Source organism: Anser brachyrhynchus, assembly GCF_964034855.1.
Source record: "Anser brachyrhynchus genome assembly, chromosome: 5".
Lineage (NCBI taxonomy): Eukaryota > Metazoa > Chordata > Aves > Anseriformes > Anatidae > Anser > Anser brachyrhynchus.
This window is the reverse complement of record NC_137699.1, coordinates 12,568,900-12,588,701: the sequence shown is the minus strand read 5'-3', so window position 1 is coordinate 12,588,701 and position 19,802 is coordinate 12,568,900. Positions and strand designations below refer to the sequence as shown.

Sequence of the window (19,802 nt, the reverse complement as noted above, 5' to 3'; positions counted from 1 at the left end):
CTGAAGTCTGTTGTTTTTAAGCTCCTGCCCATTACCGCAAATCCCATTATGATGTGCTGAGGTTGCTGGATTTGTTAGTTTTGGATGATGGTGGCTATTGTAGGAGAAACTCTGTGTATTCTTCAATGTGTTGCAGGACTGAATGCGATGCAGTTACAGAACCTGGCTGCATTAGCAGCTGCAGCCAGTGCAGCTCAGAATACACCAAGTGGCACCGCTGCACTCACTTCCTCCAGCAGCCCCCTGAGTGTGCTCACCAGCTCAGGTAAGAGACTGCCTGTGTTGTAGTGTGTTATGGCATGGGTTGCTCTGAGTCTTTTCAGGATAAATGTCATCTGTTTTGTTCATCTCTGTCCTTTAACAGATAAGGAGTTTTTCCTGTAAATTCCCTGGTGTTTGTTTAGGGTAGATATCTTTGCCACCAGCAAAGTGTTTTGTTTTTTTTTTTTTTTACTTACTTACTGTATTCCTGGTCACGTTAATTTAGAGTAAAAAGGATTTTTGAGGGTATCGTGAAGCAGAAAGGTAGGTGACCTCTTCCCAGGAATTTTAATACAGTCTCATCACGTCCCTAGTTTCTCTGTGAATTCAGACAGGTATGTAGCAGATGTACCCTCTTCCTGCAGAGATGGAGAACATAAGACGCTTTAAGCAGGAAGTAATGCATTCTGTGCAGTAGGAAAGACCACTTCATGTTCCTCTGTCATTACTGAAAAGGATACTGCAACTGCCTCACAGAAGCAAAATACATAGTTCGCTAGAACATTTATTGGAAAGAGGTTGTCTGGAACTGATTTTATCAGTTGCACATCAAAAATCAGTATTTTGTTCTTCCATTCTATTTGTTTTTTTCTTTAGGTCATGTACATTATTCAGAGAGACTAGGATGTCTGAACAGTGTTCTTTTGCCACCTTATTGTTAAATGTGATTATCAAGTACAACAAATAAAAAAAATTAACTTTGCTTACATCAGACATGATAAACTTTTACCGCAAATGTGGGTCAGTATCCTACTCAATTATATTTCAATCCTGTTTTCAGTTATGTCTAAATCCTGACCTAGGAAGAGAGACCCTGTATTTTTAGGGCGTCAGTTTTCCAGCATGTATAGAGTGATGGGTAGGTTTGTTTCTTCATAAAAATTCATATTGCTTATCTAGTTCTGAAATACAGTCTACAAAGTTGACAGCCTCACATGTAATTGTGAGACTCCAAAGGAGGTGCTTACGGGGGTGTTTTAGACTGCCCCAGGTAGCTTTTTGTATTACGTAGGAAGACCAAGGAACTAGATGAAGAGATGATAAGGAGATTATAAGGGAAAGCTGTTTAGAAAACCTTAGGTCACATGATCAGGAGTTAAGCTGTGGGTGCTTTGTGCAGTTTTCTACTTACAGAAATTCCTGAGAGAGAATTCAGCTGAGTCTTCTGTTGGTATACAGGCAGGTGGGTGTTTTTGTATTTGTTTTTTTTTTTTTTTAATATAAAAACTTAGTGGTCTGCAGTCCTTGAAGACAAAGTTTCAAAATAAAGTTTCAAAATTTATCTTGGGTACCAGCCATGGTATCCTATTCTAGAATTAAAAAAAAAAAAAAACAAAACAAACAAAACAAACAAAAAAAAACACAGAGTTGAGGCTGTAGAGGAGTTACATTTACAATCCATTACTACTGCTTCATTGTAGAGAAAGCATGGAAGTGAATGTAACTGAGAATTTCTCCCATATCTCTTCATGCAGTAGCAGAGCTGGAATTGCCAGGTTATAATTGGCTATGACTGATATTTAGAACCAAGCTTTCCTTGTTGGCTCTGTCATTTACTGACTGGAGCAAGTTTGTTCTATCTGTTGAGGTGGGCAAGGGGACTGGTAGGCAAGTTGTGAAGTTAGTGTCAGGCATACTAAAAAAGTTAGAGCCAGCATCTTCTTGGAAGTCTACAGTGGAAGGACAAGAACAGTGAACACAAAGTACAGCCAAGAAGAATCTGGCCGTAAAAGAAAAAAAAACATGGTGAAAGTGATTAAGCACAAGAACCAGTTGCCCGTGTGGCTGTGGAATTTCCACCAGTTCAGAATTCAGTTGGAAAGGTCTTTGAAGAGGTTTACCTAATTGAGAGGTTAGACCAGGTTTGAGCAGACAGTTGGACTATATAATCCACAAAGGTCCCTTTTAAATGAAATTATGCTATAATTTGTGATTCTTTGGGACTGCTTTCCCTTCTGTGGATTTCGGCAGTCACACAGCACTCTGCAGGTGCCATTTCCTTCAGAGAGAGACGTATTAGGACTGGGTTCCCCTTTTGATCACACTGGTGGAGAGTTAGGGGTGGGGAACAGCAGTCCATTTTTAAGTCCATTTTTTGCATCAATAAATGCTTGTGTGTCATCAGTTGAGTGATCGTGACGTGTCACTTGAATTAATATCCTATACACATGTAGTAATTTACTCTTCACAGCCTGCTAATGTGAAGCAGTCAGTATTGTATTGCTCTTAAAACATAATTACAAGTATAATTTTAAAAACTAGAGATTGTCTTTGTTCAAAAGAAGTTCCAAAAACAAAATTTGGAGTATATATGGTCTATATGTAGTCAATGAGCAATCAAACTCTTAAACAGTTTCAGGGGCTTTTCATTAAAGCTATGAATATTCTTCACATTTTAAAACTATGTGAATTGAAAAGAAAGTCTCAATGTATATAGACAGCATTCAGTCTCATGATACTTCTCGTAATTACAAAGCATGGTGGCTTTTCACTCTGAATTAGCTATTATCTCTTAAAAAATCAAACAATTATAAATTGTCTTTTGATTAATATTTATATGTGCATTCACATTGTATTCACATAGAATGTTGTTAAAACTCCACAGAATTCAGAGCATCCCTCTTGAACCATACCTAGACCCACTTTCACAAGATGGTTGATGTTCTTATCCTAGTTTTATCTTTGCCAGCTATTCTTTACTACCTGTTAAAAATTTCTGAAAACCCTTAGTTCCTTCAGTTAACAATCTTACAGTTAGCTTTTTTAGTTAAGCATAATTCAGTAGATTGATCCAAAAAAATATACTCAGCAGGAAGAAAGAAGGAAATAAACAACGACAACAAAATAGAGAAATAATGCTAGGAATAGGAATGGAGTAAAGCGCATATATAAACCTATATTGATTTTCCATTTCCATTGGTGTGGGCTGTTTTCAAATCTAAAATAATATATGAAAACTACAAAAACAGAAAAAGAGAGAGGTTGACTAGAACTGCAGAACTCCTTCCCTATTCAGTGCAACTAGGGAGCCTGAAAAATAGAAGAAACTTTTGTAGGAGTATGGTATGACAGAAGCCTACAAATATATTAGTGGTGTGATAAAGATGAATTGGGAGAGACTGGCCACTAGATCTTCCAAGACAAGAATTACAGAATATCAACTGAAGTTATGAGCTGACAGCTCAAAAATGAAAAGATGTATTTCTTTGCATAATGCATGCACTAAGTGGCAGAAGTCAGTGCCTCAGAATATAGTACAGTAAAAAAAAAAAAAGTGTTCAAAATGCACTGCAATTAATGAGTGAAAATCATAACTTAAATACAAAGATGCTGCCCTTGATTGAACAAGTCTTAGAGCCACAGATTGCTGGAACCTATGAGACCATACCTAAGAAGTATTGTTTTGTAATTGCCATGTATTTTTGCTCATCTATTATTTATATACCTTTTGTCATCACTAGAATGTGCTTTGCTGACTCAGTACAGCAATTGGTATATACATGTGATTAAAAAAAATAGAAGTATTAAATTTTCTTGGTGTTTTCAAGCCAAATTATCTCATATTAAAGGTTTTCTTGTTTTGCTTAAACAGATGTCTTTTAAGCTAACTAAACTAAAATAACTGTGTTCAGCTTTTTGCAGTGGTTTAAATGAATTGATTTAAAATCACAACCTTTTTGAAGTTGGGAAAGGATCCATTCTCTTTTACTTTGCTCTCTAGCCTTGGCTCTATTCTTTTTTTCCCATGCTGCTACTTGTTTTTTTCTTTTGAAATAGTGTTCTCATCTGTCAAATGAAGTGTCTGCTTGAATTATGGAGATTAGCAATGAAGTGCTGCAGAAACAAGTGATACTCTAAAATCAAGGCAGCTGTATCATTTCTGAATGTTGGCTTTTATTCAGCCAGCTGTTCTGTTTTTCTACCAACTTGAGAATTACTGTAACTTGTTCTCTGTATTTTTTTTTTTACAACATTTAATATGCTACTGACAGTAAGACAGGAAGTGTTGTCTTTTCTTTGGAGTTAGCATCTTGAAATATAGCTTGTCAATGTCTTATAGACATTGTCTTTCAATTTCTGACTTGTTAAGAGTTTGTCTAGAACTTTTCACAGAGTAGGCTTGTCCTTTCCTCTGTCAGTACAAAAAGTGAACTGTAATACAAAGTGCAGCCCCCTGGGTTCTCGTGCAGTTTTCATTGGGTACAAGAGCACGCTTTTGCTGTGGCTTGTTAGGTAAGTTTGCTGTATTCCATTTAAACAGTTACCACGTTCCACTCCAGAAGAGACATTGTGAAACATATATAAATTGAAGTATACGTGGTGTGTGTAAATCTGCTTGAAAGATGCTAACAATTATTTTCAAAGTTTTAATGGATAAATACTGCATACTGAGAATTACAAAAAATGAGAAGGAAACTGAAAATGCTTGAATTTCGATTCTTTTGTTACCTACTTGATATAAGTCATAAGTTTTTATGTTTGACTTGGGAACTTTGACATAAGTTCTGTTACCCACGCAGATATAAATTCCTCTCAAAGGACTATGAGATGCTTTTACTGCACCAGTGTTCAGTTCTAACTCTACCTACTGCAGAATGTGGCAGGCCATGTAAGCCAGCAGTCTGCTAGGGACTGCATCTGTAGACTTCACTTACTGAGGTAAAAACGGTTGAAGGTGTTAGTGATACAGTCAACAGAGGATTGGCTCTGTATTTTAGGTTTGTGTTCCAAATCTTTTTTTGGCCATAGCCCCAGCTGCTGCAGTAGGATTTTTTTAATGGAAAATTATTTAATGTGTCAGAATAATCTGAGCATCTGCTGTTTCTGCTCTGGCAGTATGGGAAAACCATATGTTCAGTCTGACTGGAGTTTTCTTTAATGTTGCTAATATCTGTGTGTCAGGTCTTTTTCACCTTATGTAGTGTGTCAAGGTTTGATGTTAATATATAGCAATTCTTACTCATTTCAGGCAGTAATAAGCATTGCTGCTAGTTACTTTGACTGAGATACAAAGTTTAGCTGATGATCATATTTTGATTGAATGCCTTACACTTGATTAAATTATTACTGTCGCAAAAAGCGGATGTTGTTAGGAAGCAGAATATTTTCCAAAATATAGAAAGGGGTTACATACAAGTGGTGTGATCAATCAAGTTGTGTGGGCTTAGGGTGTCTTTACTGACAGTCTTCTCTTCTGCCTTAGTCTGTTGCATGTTAGCTTTTCTTGCAGAAATGATTTAATGAAGAAGTTGAGTTTTCAGAACCAAAAGGTATTGTTTGGGATTAATTATCTTATTTTAATAGCAGGTTCCTCACCTAGCTCCAGTAGCAGCTCCTCTGTTAATCCCATGGCTTCTCTTGGAGCACTGCAGACACTGGCAGGGGCTACAGCAGGCCTGAATGTTAGCTCTCTAGCAGGTAAGCTGTGTGTTGAGGTGGGCTGGGGGAATAGCTGATTATCATTCCTCAAGTTGTGCTAGTTCTGTTTTTTCCTGTTCCTTTTCTTTTTATAGTAGTGTAGAGTATTGAAAGATAATTGTTCTGACTTGATGGCACTACTTAGTCATCTTTACTTCCTCTTTCTTATATACAGGAATGGCAGCCTTAAATGGAGGACTTGGCAGCGGTGGTCTCTCAAATGGGACAGGTAGCACAATGGAAGCCCTCACACAGGCTTATTCTGGAATCCAGCAATATGCTGCTGCTGCATTGCCCACGCTCTATAACCAGAGTCTCTTAACACAACAAAGTATTGGTGCAGCAGGAAGTCAAAAAGAAGGTAGGCAGAAAATTGTACAACTCGAGAAGACTTTTCAAAAGGGCAAGACCAACCCTTGCAGCTGCCATCATAGAATCATAGAATGGCTTAGGTTGGAAGGAACCTCAAAGATCATCTAATTCCAACTGTGGGCAGGGATGCCACCTGCTAGATCATGTTGCCCAGGGCCTCTCCCATCTTGGTCCTGAAACGCCTTCAGGGATGGGGCATCCAGTACTTCCCTGGGTAACCTGTTCCAGTGCCTCACCACCCTCCGAGTGAAGAATTTCCTCCTAATGTCTAATTAAATCTCCCCTCTCAGTTTAAAACCATTCTTTCCCCCTTGTCCTGTCATTGTCTATCCAAGCAAAAAGTTGCTTTCCGTCTCAATACTTTAATACTTAAAGCACCCTATAAGTATTGAAAAGCTGCAATGAAGTCTCCCCGGTGACTTACCCTATGTGCAGAGTTTTAATTTCATGGCATTGCTTAGAATAATAGTTATTGGGGAAAAAAACGAAGGAAAACCTGTGAGGTCCCTCTAAGGACTGTCCAAAGTAGTTTTTATACAGGCAGTGTTTAGTATTTAGTAGTATTTAACTAGTCTTAAATGCTTAGTAATAGTACCCATCAGTTTTCTTGGGGAAGGGTGTGGGTCCTCAGCCTGACAAATCCTATTCTCAGAGAATCAGTTGTTCTGTTTTTTTTTTTAATTTTTTTTTTAATTTATTTTCTTGGTATTTCTAAATGTGAACTCCATTGTCTTTGTTCTTCATCTCTTCCCTCAGATCCTTATTGCTGATCTCTTAACTCTTCAATTTCTGAATCAATTTAACATGTAGTGTAAAATAAAGAAGAATATATGAGTAAATTTTCAGCAGAATGTAGGATGATGATTAGAAAAGAATGTGAGATAACTTATAATCTGATTACTTTGTTTCTGTTGATCTACGTAGTTCCTTTTGGCAACAAAATAAGTTCAAGTTTATTGTTCAGCTTTTGTTACAACTAGGATCTGTGAACCAGTTTTCGTACGATGTGGAAATTACGAGCAAAAATGGTGGAGAAAGAGCTAGAATTACATGAATGATCAATCCCAGCAAAGGATCAGGTTGATTTATTCTGGAATCAAGTACTCTGTAGAAGTGCATACAGCAATGTCATTGTATTCTCTAGATGATTTGGCTTGAATGGCTCTTTTACTTTTTTTTGTGAAGTAGGCCTATGTTATCTATTCTTTTTCTGAGTTTATATTCCTACTTGTTGTTTAAAGGTCCAGAGGGAGCCAATCTGTTTATCTACCATCTCCCCCAGGAGTTTGGGGATCAGGATCTGCTTCAGATGTTCATGCCATTTGGAAATGTCGTCTCTGCCAAGGTTTTCATTGATAAGCAGACCAATCTAAGCAAGTGTTTTGGTACGTTGGGTCTGTCTGTAGAGGAGTGGCTTCTTTCTAGTATATTGTACAGTCTAGCTTTTAAGTAAAGAAATAAATCTTTTTCCGTATCCCTAAAATTAAATAAATCTGAACTCTTCCAGTCATGAACTGGATTTTCCTGATTTTCTTTGCAACTTTTCTCATTTTATAATTTCATGCTATTACGCCTTAAAATATATCATTAGGGTCCTAGATAATTCACCATTGTGTAATCATGGTACAGCTCCTTTTCTCCCTCCTTTCTCTTTTCAAGAACTGTTTATGTTGCTATGCATGTTACTACATAATCATTACGAATTATTTCTATTTATATGAAGGCTACCATACATTATGGGAGCACTGAACTTTCATGCTCTGTAAATGTTTTGAAGGCATTTTTAAAGCTTCCTCCTAATACTTGAAACCTTTGTAACTGAAGAACCATTTCAGCTGTTATGTACTACCTAACTTTGGTTGCATTCCTTATCCTAATTTTGTTCTAATTATTGTGTGTTCAGATTGGAGATGCATCATGGCAAGAAATTTAAACAAAAAATATAGATCAACATGTCATGCTATTTTTATTATCCAAATAGATTATTTTCAGTGAACTGCTAAAGTCTGTGTTTTGAGCAAAGGACGTATTCTTCTTTAGCTTGTGTAGCAGAAGACTGTGCATGTGGACTGCACAACTCAATGGTTTCATTTTTCACCACTTTGAAAACAACAGAGAGAGAGCAATTGTAGCATTTTTGTAGTGCTGTAAGCTCTCCTGACTGTGAAAAGGAGAGATGAGTCTTCATGGTTTCCATAGTATCGTGCCTTCATAATACCATGTGGTTTTTTAGTATTTCGATGGTCTAAAAGATGTGGACAAGCTTTTGCCTTGTGAAAACAAAACAAAGAAGACAGCAAAAAATATGCTGAGCATCAGGCTGTAACACCTGCGTATGGAATGATCTCTCCAGACAGTGATACCAACCATTGACTAGAGTTATTTAAAGTAGTAGGTTTCTTCAAAAACCTTGGGAACTTAATTTTGGGGATACTGTTCTCCTGGAATGATACGCAACTTTTCATAAGACAAAAACTTAATCTTTGGTACAAGTACCATGCTGCCTTAACAGCTACTTCACTCCAAACAAACCTACGCCTATAATGCCAAGATCATAGAATCATTTAGGTTGGAAAAGATCCTTAAGATCAAGTCCAGCCATGGCCTTAATACTACCAAGTCCACCACTAAACCATGTCCCTTAAGTTCCACTTGCATGTGACAGTGCTTTCAGTCTTGTATCTTTACTGAACTTTCGTATATAGATTAACATTTTCCAGGTTTGGTTTTCTCACAGCTGTAAGATATTACAGGACAAACATCAGCACTCTTTTTTCCTGTTGGAAGACAAGAAGTATTATTTCAATTTCCTGAGTTGTGTTTATCTTTTGATCGAAGTTCCATACATCAGAAAACAAAGCTTTGTCTGAGAGCCCTTAGAGTATTCATAAAAACTTCTTACTAAACAGTTGTGAGCTCTTGTAAATTGCATTTCATGCAAGCTTCTCATACCTTGTGAGTAGCCGTTCTACAACTTTGGCATGCTATAATAGTGTATTTCCTTTTCTTCAGGTTTTGTAAGTTACGACAATCCTGTCTCTGCACAGGCTGCCATTCAGTCAATGAACGGCTTTCAGATTGGCATGAAGCGTCTGAAAGTACAGCTCAAGCGCTCTAAGAATGACAGCAAGCCATACTGAGCGCCCCTCCCCTCCGGGACTGGAGTGAGAAGGATCTTCTGGTAAGTTGGAGAAGAGCGCACTTAGTGATTCGAAGCCCTAAGGCTGTGTTTTTACAGTCCTGGAAGCTGATCCATGCCGTTCTATCTGGCACATCTTCCCCTGAAGACTCGGCTGCAGCCTCTGCTGAGAATCCTGCTTCGAATGGAGGACAAGTTTGTGCTTTTGTTTCCAGTGTTTTACTTTGGAGTTTAGGTGCCATATCGCTGAGGTTTTTTTTTGTTTTTTTTTTCCCTTATTTGAAGTTTGCTGTGTTTGTAACCAGTGTGTGTTGAGAAGGACCAATGCCAGCTCCTTGGGGGTCGGGAGGTAAGGTTAAAGGGAGCCGTGGAAACTGACACCGCACTGCCTTGGGGTAGAGAGGAGAAGGGGAAGCAGAACTGACACCACACTGCCATAGGGAGAGGAGAGGGGAAAGCAGAAATAACACTGAACAGCTGACGGAAACAAAGATGGGGAAGGAGAACTTAGTCCATCCAAGTTTGGGTGAGCAAAGAACCAACTCCAAATAGCCTCTGTCATGCCACACCCACTCTTTTATGCTTCCTTAACTGTATGCCATGGTGGGGAATTAATAAATCATCTCTAAAGCAGGAGACAGGTTGGAAGGGTGAACACATTAATAAGCCAAAGGAAAACTGCAGTGTTTTTTGTTTGTTTTGTTGTATATAAAGTAGTGTGTATGTAGCACTGTGAATGTACACAGCACTTTATAAAATTATTAGTTAATGTCTCTGCCCAGAAAACTTCACTATTTACAGTTGAATACTAATGAGATGCAGTGAATTTCTCCATATTTAAGAAAACTTATCCTTTATAATTAGCTAAGTTTAGAGCGACATAGGTTAGAGAGTCTAGATAAATACATCTGGGGCTGGAAACAGGAAACTTTTAATCCCTGATAACCTGCAGATTTTTTTGCCATTTTTTTTTCCTAACAGTTCATTGCGTTCTCCATTTCTGTGGAGTAATGTCCTTTTTGCAGAATATTACTTGGAATTCATTCTGATAAGCGTAATACGTGCTGTTTGTTTCTCTATTAAAATGACTGTTAAATTGAGATACAAAGCCCAGAGTGTTACCGTGAAACAACTCTTGAGGCTCCTGCTTCATACGTGTTCTTACAGGATTTGCTTTCTCAGTCTTTCTGTTGCAAAGATAATTGCCTATTTAAAAGAAAAAGCAACTAATTTGTGCAGTGAATTAGTCTAGTAATTAGGTATTTCTTTATACTGCAGTTTTCCTTTAAGGTGGTGTGTACCAGTGCTAAACGGGGCTAATACCCAGGCTGTGGAACCAGAGCAGAGCATTGAGACATTGTCTTATTCTGCATTTTGGTACTGTTATCTTTTATACTGAAGGAAAATTGAACACAACCCTTCAATTAACACAATTTTTTTTTGCACACTTCTGAAATTCTTAGTGCATTGCTAAGGGCCTTATACACTGGTTTTAGGGGACTCAGAGGACTTTTGACACTCTGGCCTGAGTTGTTTTAAGAAATCAGTAGAGTCCCATGTTATAACCATTAAAATCCACCTCTGTCACAAGAGGAAGTTTACAATTTCTGTGTGTCTAACAGAATTTCAATTTACCTCATATTTTCTCCTCTTCCTTGTTTCCTTTGTATTCCCAGTTGTTGATGCTGTTTCCCAGGGCATAAGCTAACAAACACTGCTGTCTGGGAGCCAGCTGCTAAATAATGTGTGTGGAGTCAGACATAGGGTTTGGATTGTCTGTTCTGCTCCAGCAGGAGGAGCACTAAACCCATCAAACCTGACTGAGATCATGTTCAGAATCTGTGCACCCACGCGTGGTCGTCTGTTGGGAATGTCATGCATTCCCAGGGATCTCAAACCTCAGAAGTAGAAGGCCTGACCCATAGCATCCAAGAAGAGCCCTTTCCATTGTTAAATTGAAAATCAAACAGTTGATACCTGTCCATATTGATGGCAGACAGGTAAATCTGTCAGTATTAACAGATCATTTTGTGGTGGCAAAGGTTCAAAGGCCAGATTGCCAAATTTCCCAGTTATGCTGGCATGTGGTACCCTTCAATGTTAATTATTTGGATCTCTCTAGAAACGTAAACACTTAAGTGAACCATGTACACTTGAATTCTGCACGACGGGAAAGATGTGTCCTGGTTTTCTGAGAAGAGTGTTGGAGTGTGAAGGCCTCCAGGGTGATAATGGGATTTTTTATAAATAATATACTTTTCAAAAAAAAAAGAAAAAAAAATAGAAAAAAATAGTTGGGAGCAGCTGCTCCAGGTGCAACCTGCTGTAACCAAGAATGTTGTTTCTATTTTTATAGAAGTTTTATACCGCTCCAGGGTGGAGAATATTTATTACCTAAATTATTTCACTGGAAAAAAAAAAGGCCAGGGTTTTGTAGAATCCTGAATGTGATTGTTTTACACACATAATGATGTGCATGATTGAAACTACTGATTTTCAGTGGCCTGTTTGCAGCCCAACAACTGCCAAATGGGGAAGATGAACGCTGTGAACCAGTGGAGGAGAGCACTGTGCTCTGGGGTCTCTACAGTCACTCTTACCTTCTTTGCGCCCTACCCCACTGTGCTGAGAACTTTTTCCTGTTTTTCTTTTAACCTGATGCTCTGACCTCTTTAGTAGTCATTTCAGTTGTCCAAAATTAGACATTTTAGCTTCTGCATCCTATAGCGTGTCCTCAGTACTGTGACTTACAGATCAAGCTTGGCATTGTTGCAAATCGGTGCGACTCCTGTTGACTTTAGGAGATTCACCAATTGACGATGTGGCTTAGTTTGGTCAGTGACTCCTCCCAGACATAACCACCTTAGACACCTAACTTGGGCTAGCTCTTGTGCCTTACTGGCGTAACTGTATTATAAGTATTGCCAAAAAGAAAAGAAACAAAATATCTATGCAGCTTAAATTCTAAAAGATGTGATCCTCAGATGGTTTGAATCAATGCAGTTCTGCTTTCTTCAGTAGAGCTACATCAATTTTCACCAGCTGAAGATGTTGCCCTTTTTCTGTATTTGTTTGAGATTTCCCTTTTTTTGGTGTATCAATGTATATGTTGCCAAAGTTAATAAATGTATCAAGTTTGTGATTTGGGCAGATTTTTTCTGTTAACAACTGATCAGATAAAGTCAACATTCCTGTGTCCGTTTGGTGGCTGCTGCTGACTATAGAGATTTATGTTCCTCTTGGCTTCCAGTTTTCTTTCTCATTGATTGTCAGGAAAGTCTAGGATTTGGGGGGGGCTTGAGGATTCATTTTATTTTTTTTCCTATTTTTAATTCCTTCATGCTCTTATTCAAGCACAAAGCAAATCAGTCAGCTCTTGGGACCTCATGGGGTAAACTGCCCAAAACAAATGAGTTGGTTCTGATGAGCAGCTGGTGTAAAAGAATCTACCAAAATTCTTTGAGTAATGCTTAGAAATAATCCTGATGAGGAAATTGCCTGCAGAACAACAATGTAATAATAACTTTAAAAGTGTGCTAGTATAGGTTAGGAACCATGAGACTGGAAGGAATGTTATAAAGGAACAAGAAACGGAAGTAGCAAAACCATTTGAGGCAAACTTGACTCTCCCCTCAGTATTTTAATATTGGAAATTATAATCAGATAGGTTTCTGTATTATAATCTGTTCTTGTGCCAAATGCTTTATTTCCTGGATTGTACAAAAGGAGTTGGGTGAGTTCAAATAAATTGCAGAGGGCTTGGCTTAACTAGCCCCCTGGGCAAAACATTCTGTAAACTCAAACCAAAGAATCTGAATTTGCTACAACAAAAGCTAGTAAGATGTCTGATAAAATAGAATTACATGTTATGTGTGTGACAAGGAAGTACTTAAGTATTTTCTAGAAGCAAGATGGAAATGCTGGTATATTTCATAGATTTGTCTCAGAAGACCTTTGATTTTACTAGATATACCGTAATAAGATGAAAGTATTATGAACAATTGAAATCTTAGTCTAATGTCGCTTAGTATCCATCTGGTACTATAGCAAACGAACTCATAGATTCTTCAGCCCCCTAGATAATCAACAGTCCAAAATTAGATATCTCCCTCTAACTTTTTTTCCCACTCAATTGTACAAAACTTGCATTTCTAGAAAATGCCTTTGATACATAGTCATAAAATTTAAAGCCTAAGCAGAATGAGAATTAGAATTTCTCAGAAGTATGAGATGTTGATGAATTTATTCTTGTATTTTAGTGATGAAAGAGTTTACTAGCTGTGGGCTCTATTATCTGGAAAACAGATGCCTCAAAAATTCCTAGCAACACAGAATTCTACAAGGAAGAAGCTTTACACCTAAATAAGAAGTTAGGAGTGATAGGTTCTTCTTGTATCATACAATTAACTAAAATGTTTCTTGTTAATAGTTGAAATTTAGGGAAGGACAGCCAAGCAAAATCCATCTAATTATAGAACTGTTCTAGCTGTTTCATTTGGAAACACCTAAAAGCAACTTGAATAAAGCAAATTGCAGTTGAAGGGTGCAGCTATGAACAAGTAAAATGCTTTGAGAGCTGCTTGTTGCAAACACTTAAACGTAAGGATACATCCCTGAGCAGACTTACCACAAAGTATAACATACAGAATGCTGAGTAGTTGCATTACATTATCACAATTGTGAGAATAAAACAAGGACAAAATTAAATAACTTTCCCTAAGTCATTCAGTTCTCATTCAGCTTCTCATGGCTCTGCTGTTGTAGGCCAGTCCTTCCTAATAGCTTCAGTGAATCTTAGACTTTCCCCTCAAAACTGCTGAGTGAAATACTTAATCTATCCAAAAAGCCTAAATAAATTGCACACACAATTCCTATGGTGCATGCTAGATGTCACTTGATTTCATGCCTTTTATTTGTTCTCATGCTTCAGAGTTCATGATGCATTTGCCTTTGTGGTTTAGGACTGAAACCTCACAGCTGTCTGCAAATTATCTAGAGTATTTCTAGAACTACAGAAATAACTGCAAGAGCTGCATTGTACTCTGCTGTGGTTGGTTTAAACTCCATACCAAGTCCTTTCTCTAAATTGGAAAGTACAAAGAGAAATTTTATTTTAGCATTTCTGGTAAGTTTTGCAGATTTAGTGGGTGACATGCTACTTTTTGCTCTGGCACTAGAATGCAATGCTTTATATTTTCAATCATGCTATAAATGCTATATGAAAGTCTCATCTTGCATTAGTCTGCAACCTGTAGCTTTGAGGGGTGCTGAAAATATAAGGCAGCAAACAAGAGAGAGAAAGTGGAGTTCCAGGGACGGGGGTGAAGAAAAACATTTTCTCTCCCCTGCCTCCCACATTCTTCCCAAAATGTTTCTTCTGTTTTGCAGTTCAGAGGCTGAGGGGAGGAAACAAAGTTGTATCACATAATATAAGAATTAATGTATTTATAAACTTTGTGAAAGCTTCAGGAAACGCATTTTTCTACTCATCAAACTGGCAACAGTGACTGTAGAGCTTCTCAGAGCCCAGAATCCCCTCCTCACAAAGTCAGGGAGCTGGAGGCTGTATATAAAGGTTGGGAGAGGAAAATCCCTGTGCAGGTCTAATGATATGAAAAGTGCTCAGCTAGGACAAGTCTTAACTTGCAGTCAAGTCTTAAGGAATTCTTTTCTAATATGTAGGGTTTTTGGTTCCACTTATGTCTTGTATAATCTTTTTTTCCCCCTGTTCCAAACCACCTAACCCCAGTTTCATGGGCTCCTAGGGAATGAGAAGGGACTGTAGCTGAAGGAAAGAACGTGGATTTCCTGGGCTACCACTGCCTAAGAACTTCCCATGTTAGGATGCTGGAAAAGTCTCAGCTGTCAAACCACCTGTGAATCCCTTGTGTCCTGTCTTGTCTCTCACAGTCTCAATCTCTGTGGGCAAACGTGAGCCCTGGAGCCATATTTTTGGAGTCAGTCTCCTGGGGAGAGTGCTTGCTCTGTTCTTCTCTTAAACAGAGCTAATAGAGACACTGGGCACGGGACAAGGTGAATGCATGCTAGTCAACATGTCACTTGGCTGTGGAGTGCTCCACAGACTGGATATTGAGGGAAATCGAGGTCTCTGCTTCCATTTAGTTTCTGGCAGTTTGATGTTTACTTGGTGTCCTTCATGTACTTTGACTTTTACTTGTCCATCGTTGGCATGTGCTGCCCTTCCCTGTCAACTCCCTTCCCCAGGAGGTCTCATTGTACAGTGCCCATTCTTGTTCTCTCTCTCCTCGTTTGGATGTACTGCTCTGTGTAACTCAGTGGGTCTCCCTCTTTCTGGTTTGTTTTTTTTCTAGATTCCTGCCGTTTGTTCATCGTTGTGCCTAAAGCATGTCGATGTGGCGTTCAAGTACATCGTCCAAATCCTTGTCTCTTCAGCTTCTCTGATGCTTGAACTCTCACCTTTGACCTTGTGTTGACTTTTGATGCTGATGTGTATTTTTATTATGTTTGTTTCTTTCTTTGTTTTTTTTTTTTGTGCTGCCAAATTGGTTTTGCTAGAAAGACTGCTGAAGGGGGAATATTTAAACTTGCATTTGAATATAAAAGAATTTCTATTTTTCTAGACCTTCGTAAGATAACCACTTGATTTTGTGAATCTGATTCTTTGTAATTGTCTTCAGAGCAGCCTTGCTAGCATACCTTGTGGAGTATTTGTATTTCTGTGAACATACAGCCAATCACTTTCTAGGCTTAGTTTTTTCTGTGTGCTTAGTTTTAAAAACACAGTTTTGAAGAAAAAGTCAATTATGTGGTGTGACTCAATCTTTCAGGAGACTTCCTAGTCACATTTTGCTGATCTGGTTTCTGTGCTTGAGGAGACAGCATGTGTTTTTATGAGTTCAAACTTGTGACTTGAGTGGCATCAGCAGAAAACACTTGAAATACATTTTCTTCTGATTGTAGCTACATTTTTGCCCTGGCATTTACTGATTTTTTTTTTAATTTTATTTTTCCCCCGCTTCCCTGTGTGATTATCAGTCTGCAGTGAAAATTTGATCAAAGTTGATGTTGTATTTTGTTAAGCCCCAGCATGCTTGTTTTTTTCGTAACTACAATCTCCTCAGCAAAATGTGATGTTTTCGTTTTATTCTTTCAAACTGAGATAGTGCCCAGAAATGTTTTGCATGTTTCCTGCTGTTTTCTTCACACCCTCGTATATATCACCTTCACCTCTCTGTTTTCTATAGTTTGTGCAAAAACTGAGCAATTTAATGGGTTTCAAAGGTATCCTTTTAAATTGGTGTTTTTGGTATGGCAAATATCTGATCAGAAGCCACCTGAGGGCATCTACCTGTGCACTTAGACTGTCTGCCTGACAGAGCACCTGGACCTTGTTTCATCTCCAGTGCTGTCACAGATTCCTGAGGGCTTGGTTGAATTGTTCCTGTAGTAGGAGTTTTGGTGGAAGGGGACAGCTGGGAAGCAGGAAGGTGGAGGAACTTCACAGTATTTCTGTTTCTAAAGCTCTCTGAAGCTAGGGCTCCTTTGAAACACTCTTTACTAGCATTTTGTATAAATCAGGGCACATTTTTGTGAAGTCCAGCCCCAGCTTAATACCATCAATCAGACCTTGGTGGCAGGATCCTGGAAGGATCTAGGGTAGCTCTTGAAATAAAGCGTTTGAAATCTTCTAGAGAAAGCATTTTTAAACCTGGTCATACAACTGCTGGCTCTTTTCCCAAGTGACAAGCACAATACAACAGCCTCTGAAGCTGTTACCTGAACAGGGTACCATCCCCAGCTCTCTTCTCAAGGGCCTTAGCTGGGGAATCTCTACGGAGATTTTTTAGTTTTTGTTTAGTTTTTAATTGGGTAATGAGCTAAGCAGTTTTTTCTAGCTTGCAGGATGAAGGAGAACAGGTTACTGCATTTTGTGTGGCAGGCTTCCCTCTACCCTACATACGATCTGCACAGGTAGAAACTGGGACGTAGCTTCTAGATGAAGGCACCTGAAGAGTGTGTGCTGTGATGAAGTTTCAGTCGGAAGGCAAAGTGAGCTAGTTTAGGCATCTTAACAGTATAAAATAATGTGAAGTGAAATCCCAGGAGAAAGAGGTTTGCTGAGAAAATGAATTATGTTTGATTGTATAGAAATCTTACTTTTGTCCAGTGTTTGGGATAATGAAGATGCGAAAGGATTTATCCTCCTACCCTACTCCTGAGTTGGCTGAGGATACTCTATATTCTCAATAGATACTGGTTAGATTTGTGTAGAAAGTCCTTAATCTGCTTGAGACAGAACAATTTTTGGATATGGTACATATACCTGGGAGTGAAGTGTGAGGCTGGGTGAGAAAAGGATAGAGGCTTGTTTATTTTGGAGGTAGGGTTGTGGGCTGGCTGCTGTCATTCCCACAGTCTGATTGCACAGGGCTGGGTGTCACTGGGGGGCACTGATACCCTGCAGTGTATTGAGTAACTGCCAATACATTTCTGTACGTGCGCATTTGGTTCCATAAGGAACTCTGGGGAAACCTGTGGAAAAATATCCGAAGAAAACCAAAATGCCAAACGTTGGATGTTTCTTTCCTTTCTTATTTCCTTTTCTTCCTTTGGTTGTTTTAATTGTTCTGTGGTGGTTTTAATGGATTTGAGACAGTGGAGCAGCAGCTGCCTTTCTGATTTTTGGCTGCTTTTTGTGAATAATTTAAAAAGAAAATTTACATTTTGGAGACAAACCTGTGGGCTTTTTTATTGGTACAAACATTGTATTTAACACTAGGGGTTTTGTACAGTTTTTTGCCTTTTCTACTAGAAAACAATGTAAAGTGATTCACAATGTGATGAGAAAACAAATTGCCACTATGACCAAATGTAGAGTCTGTTCTGCAGTAACGGAATTTAATCAACTCGAAGTTGTGGTTCAGTCGTAGAAATGCTTTTCTTTACCTTGTTTGAGCTGTTCCTTTTTTCTTGTTTTGATTTGCAAAACAAAATGTCTTTTTGTGTGAAATTGTGTTGTACTCTGTAGAGAATTACGGATTTTACTTTAATGGTTTCAAAAGTAGAGGAGCACATGTTGCTTTTCTGATCTGATCGCAGAGTTTGTGTAGTGGATTTAAAATGAAAAGATTTGTTACAAGTTTGGAACGAGCGAGTATGTGTTAAAGGAATTTTCTTCCTTTTGTGTGTGTGTTTTTTTTTCTTTTTGTCCCAAAGGGCAACTTAAAGCTGTTTTAATTGCACAGACACACCGACAACAAGTCATTTTGTATATGCCAAGTGTGGTACCTTCCTTTGTTTATTTGCTATTAAACTGTTTGAGAAGAGTCCTTGTGTGTTGTGTTTGTGTCTTGAACTTGAGGTTCTTTTTGGGTACAGGTGTGGGAAGCTGAAGAGAGATGAGAGAACTGTCTTCCAGTTTTGTAGCCGTGAGCTGCAAAAATTTTCATGATCCAATGTTACCTATTCTAGATGCACAAAATAGCCTTCCATGTAGATCAGCTACCTTGAGTATAAATGAAAAAGGTTTTGTTTGTGTAGCCTCAATTTGTATCATTTTCTAGTCAAGTCCTAAAAATCTTGGATAATGCAAATGTGATACACTGGGGAGTGGCCTGTAGATATATCTGCGGCCTCACAGAAGTGGTGCTGGGTAGCCATTTGCCTGTGCATGCAGTGTGCTTCATGATGTTTCAAGGGCTGATGAACTTCAGCATAACACCAAACTTGAGCTATATAAGAACAGCATGGGCGTGTGGTGGTGGGTGGGATTAGATAAGCACTCTTGGAGAAATCATCTCATACCTCTCCTACAAGCACCATACCTTCCACTCCCACTGCCTCCTTACTCCAAACAAGACCCAGCTTGCTGAGCCTATCTTGGTTCTGCAAGGTGAAGGTATCTGCAGTTCCCAGTGCTCGTGGTCCTGGAAATAATACACAGAGAAATCCAAAGTGATTGGAATTTTCATAAAACCTGTTGGGGTTTTTTTTTTTAACACCTCAGGACTTACTAGCTCAGGTTTTGTGATAAGCTCAAGTTAACCTGCTTTGCTCTTAGAACTAAGGTACATTAATTTTTTGACTTGTCTAAAGATAAATAATTGCTGTAGTCAGAGTATAATTCACTTAAAAACTTGACTGAGTTTGATGTTAATATTGCCCCTCTGAGAGGGAAAGTACCACATTGGCTATGACTCTGCCACATTTGTGAAAAATCCTACAATTCAATAATGCTTTTCCGTCTGGCTTCCATCTCAGACTGCAAGCACTTTCAGGTCAGCTATGTTCCTCTTCCATGTCCTTTTTCTCTGTTATCTGGTAGACTCTGTTTCACCCCATTACTTCCTACATGATAATAAATCTGAGAGCACTTGCAAGCATCAGGACTCAGTGCTGCATTCTGTTCTCTGCAGTGCACCAATTGCGAAGCAAGGCGCTGAGCCACCTGTTGCATAGTGTGCTGGGATCACTCATTTTAATTTGCAGCTGTTGAGAAGGGGGTTGGAGAGATTTCAGTTCAGATATGTCTGAGGTGAAAGATGGAAACAAACAATTGAATCGGAGAAGTGGTTTGCTTAGCTGGGATGGAAGATTCCTGCTTGTGCAACGAAATTGGCTAGCGTCATCT

At 38.6% G+C, this 19,802-nt stretch overlaps 1 protein-coding gene across 27 annotated transcripts in view; it reads left to right on the top strand.

The window, feature by feature from the left end:
- Positions 1–19,802, top strand: part of CELF1 (CUGBP Elav-like family member 1) — a 59,580-nt gene that overhangs the window by 39,394 nt on the left and 384 nt on the right. For 11 of the 27 annotated variants that reach the window (XM_080592555.1, XM_080592552.1, XM_080592567.1 and 8 more), the window contains 5 exons: positions 137–265; positions 5,566–5,679; positions 5,855–6,040; positions 7,293–7,436; positions 9,064–18,498. In XM_080592555.1, the coding sequence (XP_080448681.1) occupies positions 137–265; positions 5,566–5,679; positions 5,855–6,040; positions 7,293–7,436; positions 9,064–9,191 (701 nt within the window). In that variant the 3' untranslated portion in view covers positions 9,192–18,498. Of the gene's footprint in view, positions 1–136; positions 266–5,565; positions 5,680–5,854; positions 6,041–7,292; positions 7,437–9,063; positions 18,499–19,802 lie in introns of those variants that run through there. The other 16 variants (XM_080592546.1, XM_080592547.1, XM_080592551.1 and 13 more) reach the window with 4 other exon arrangements.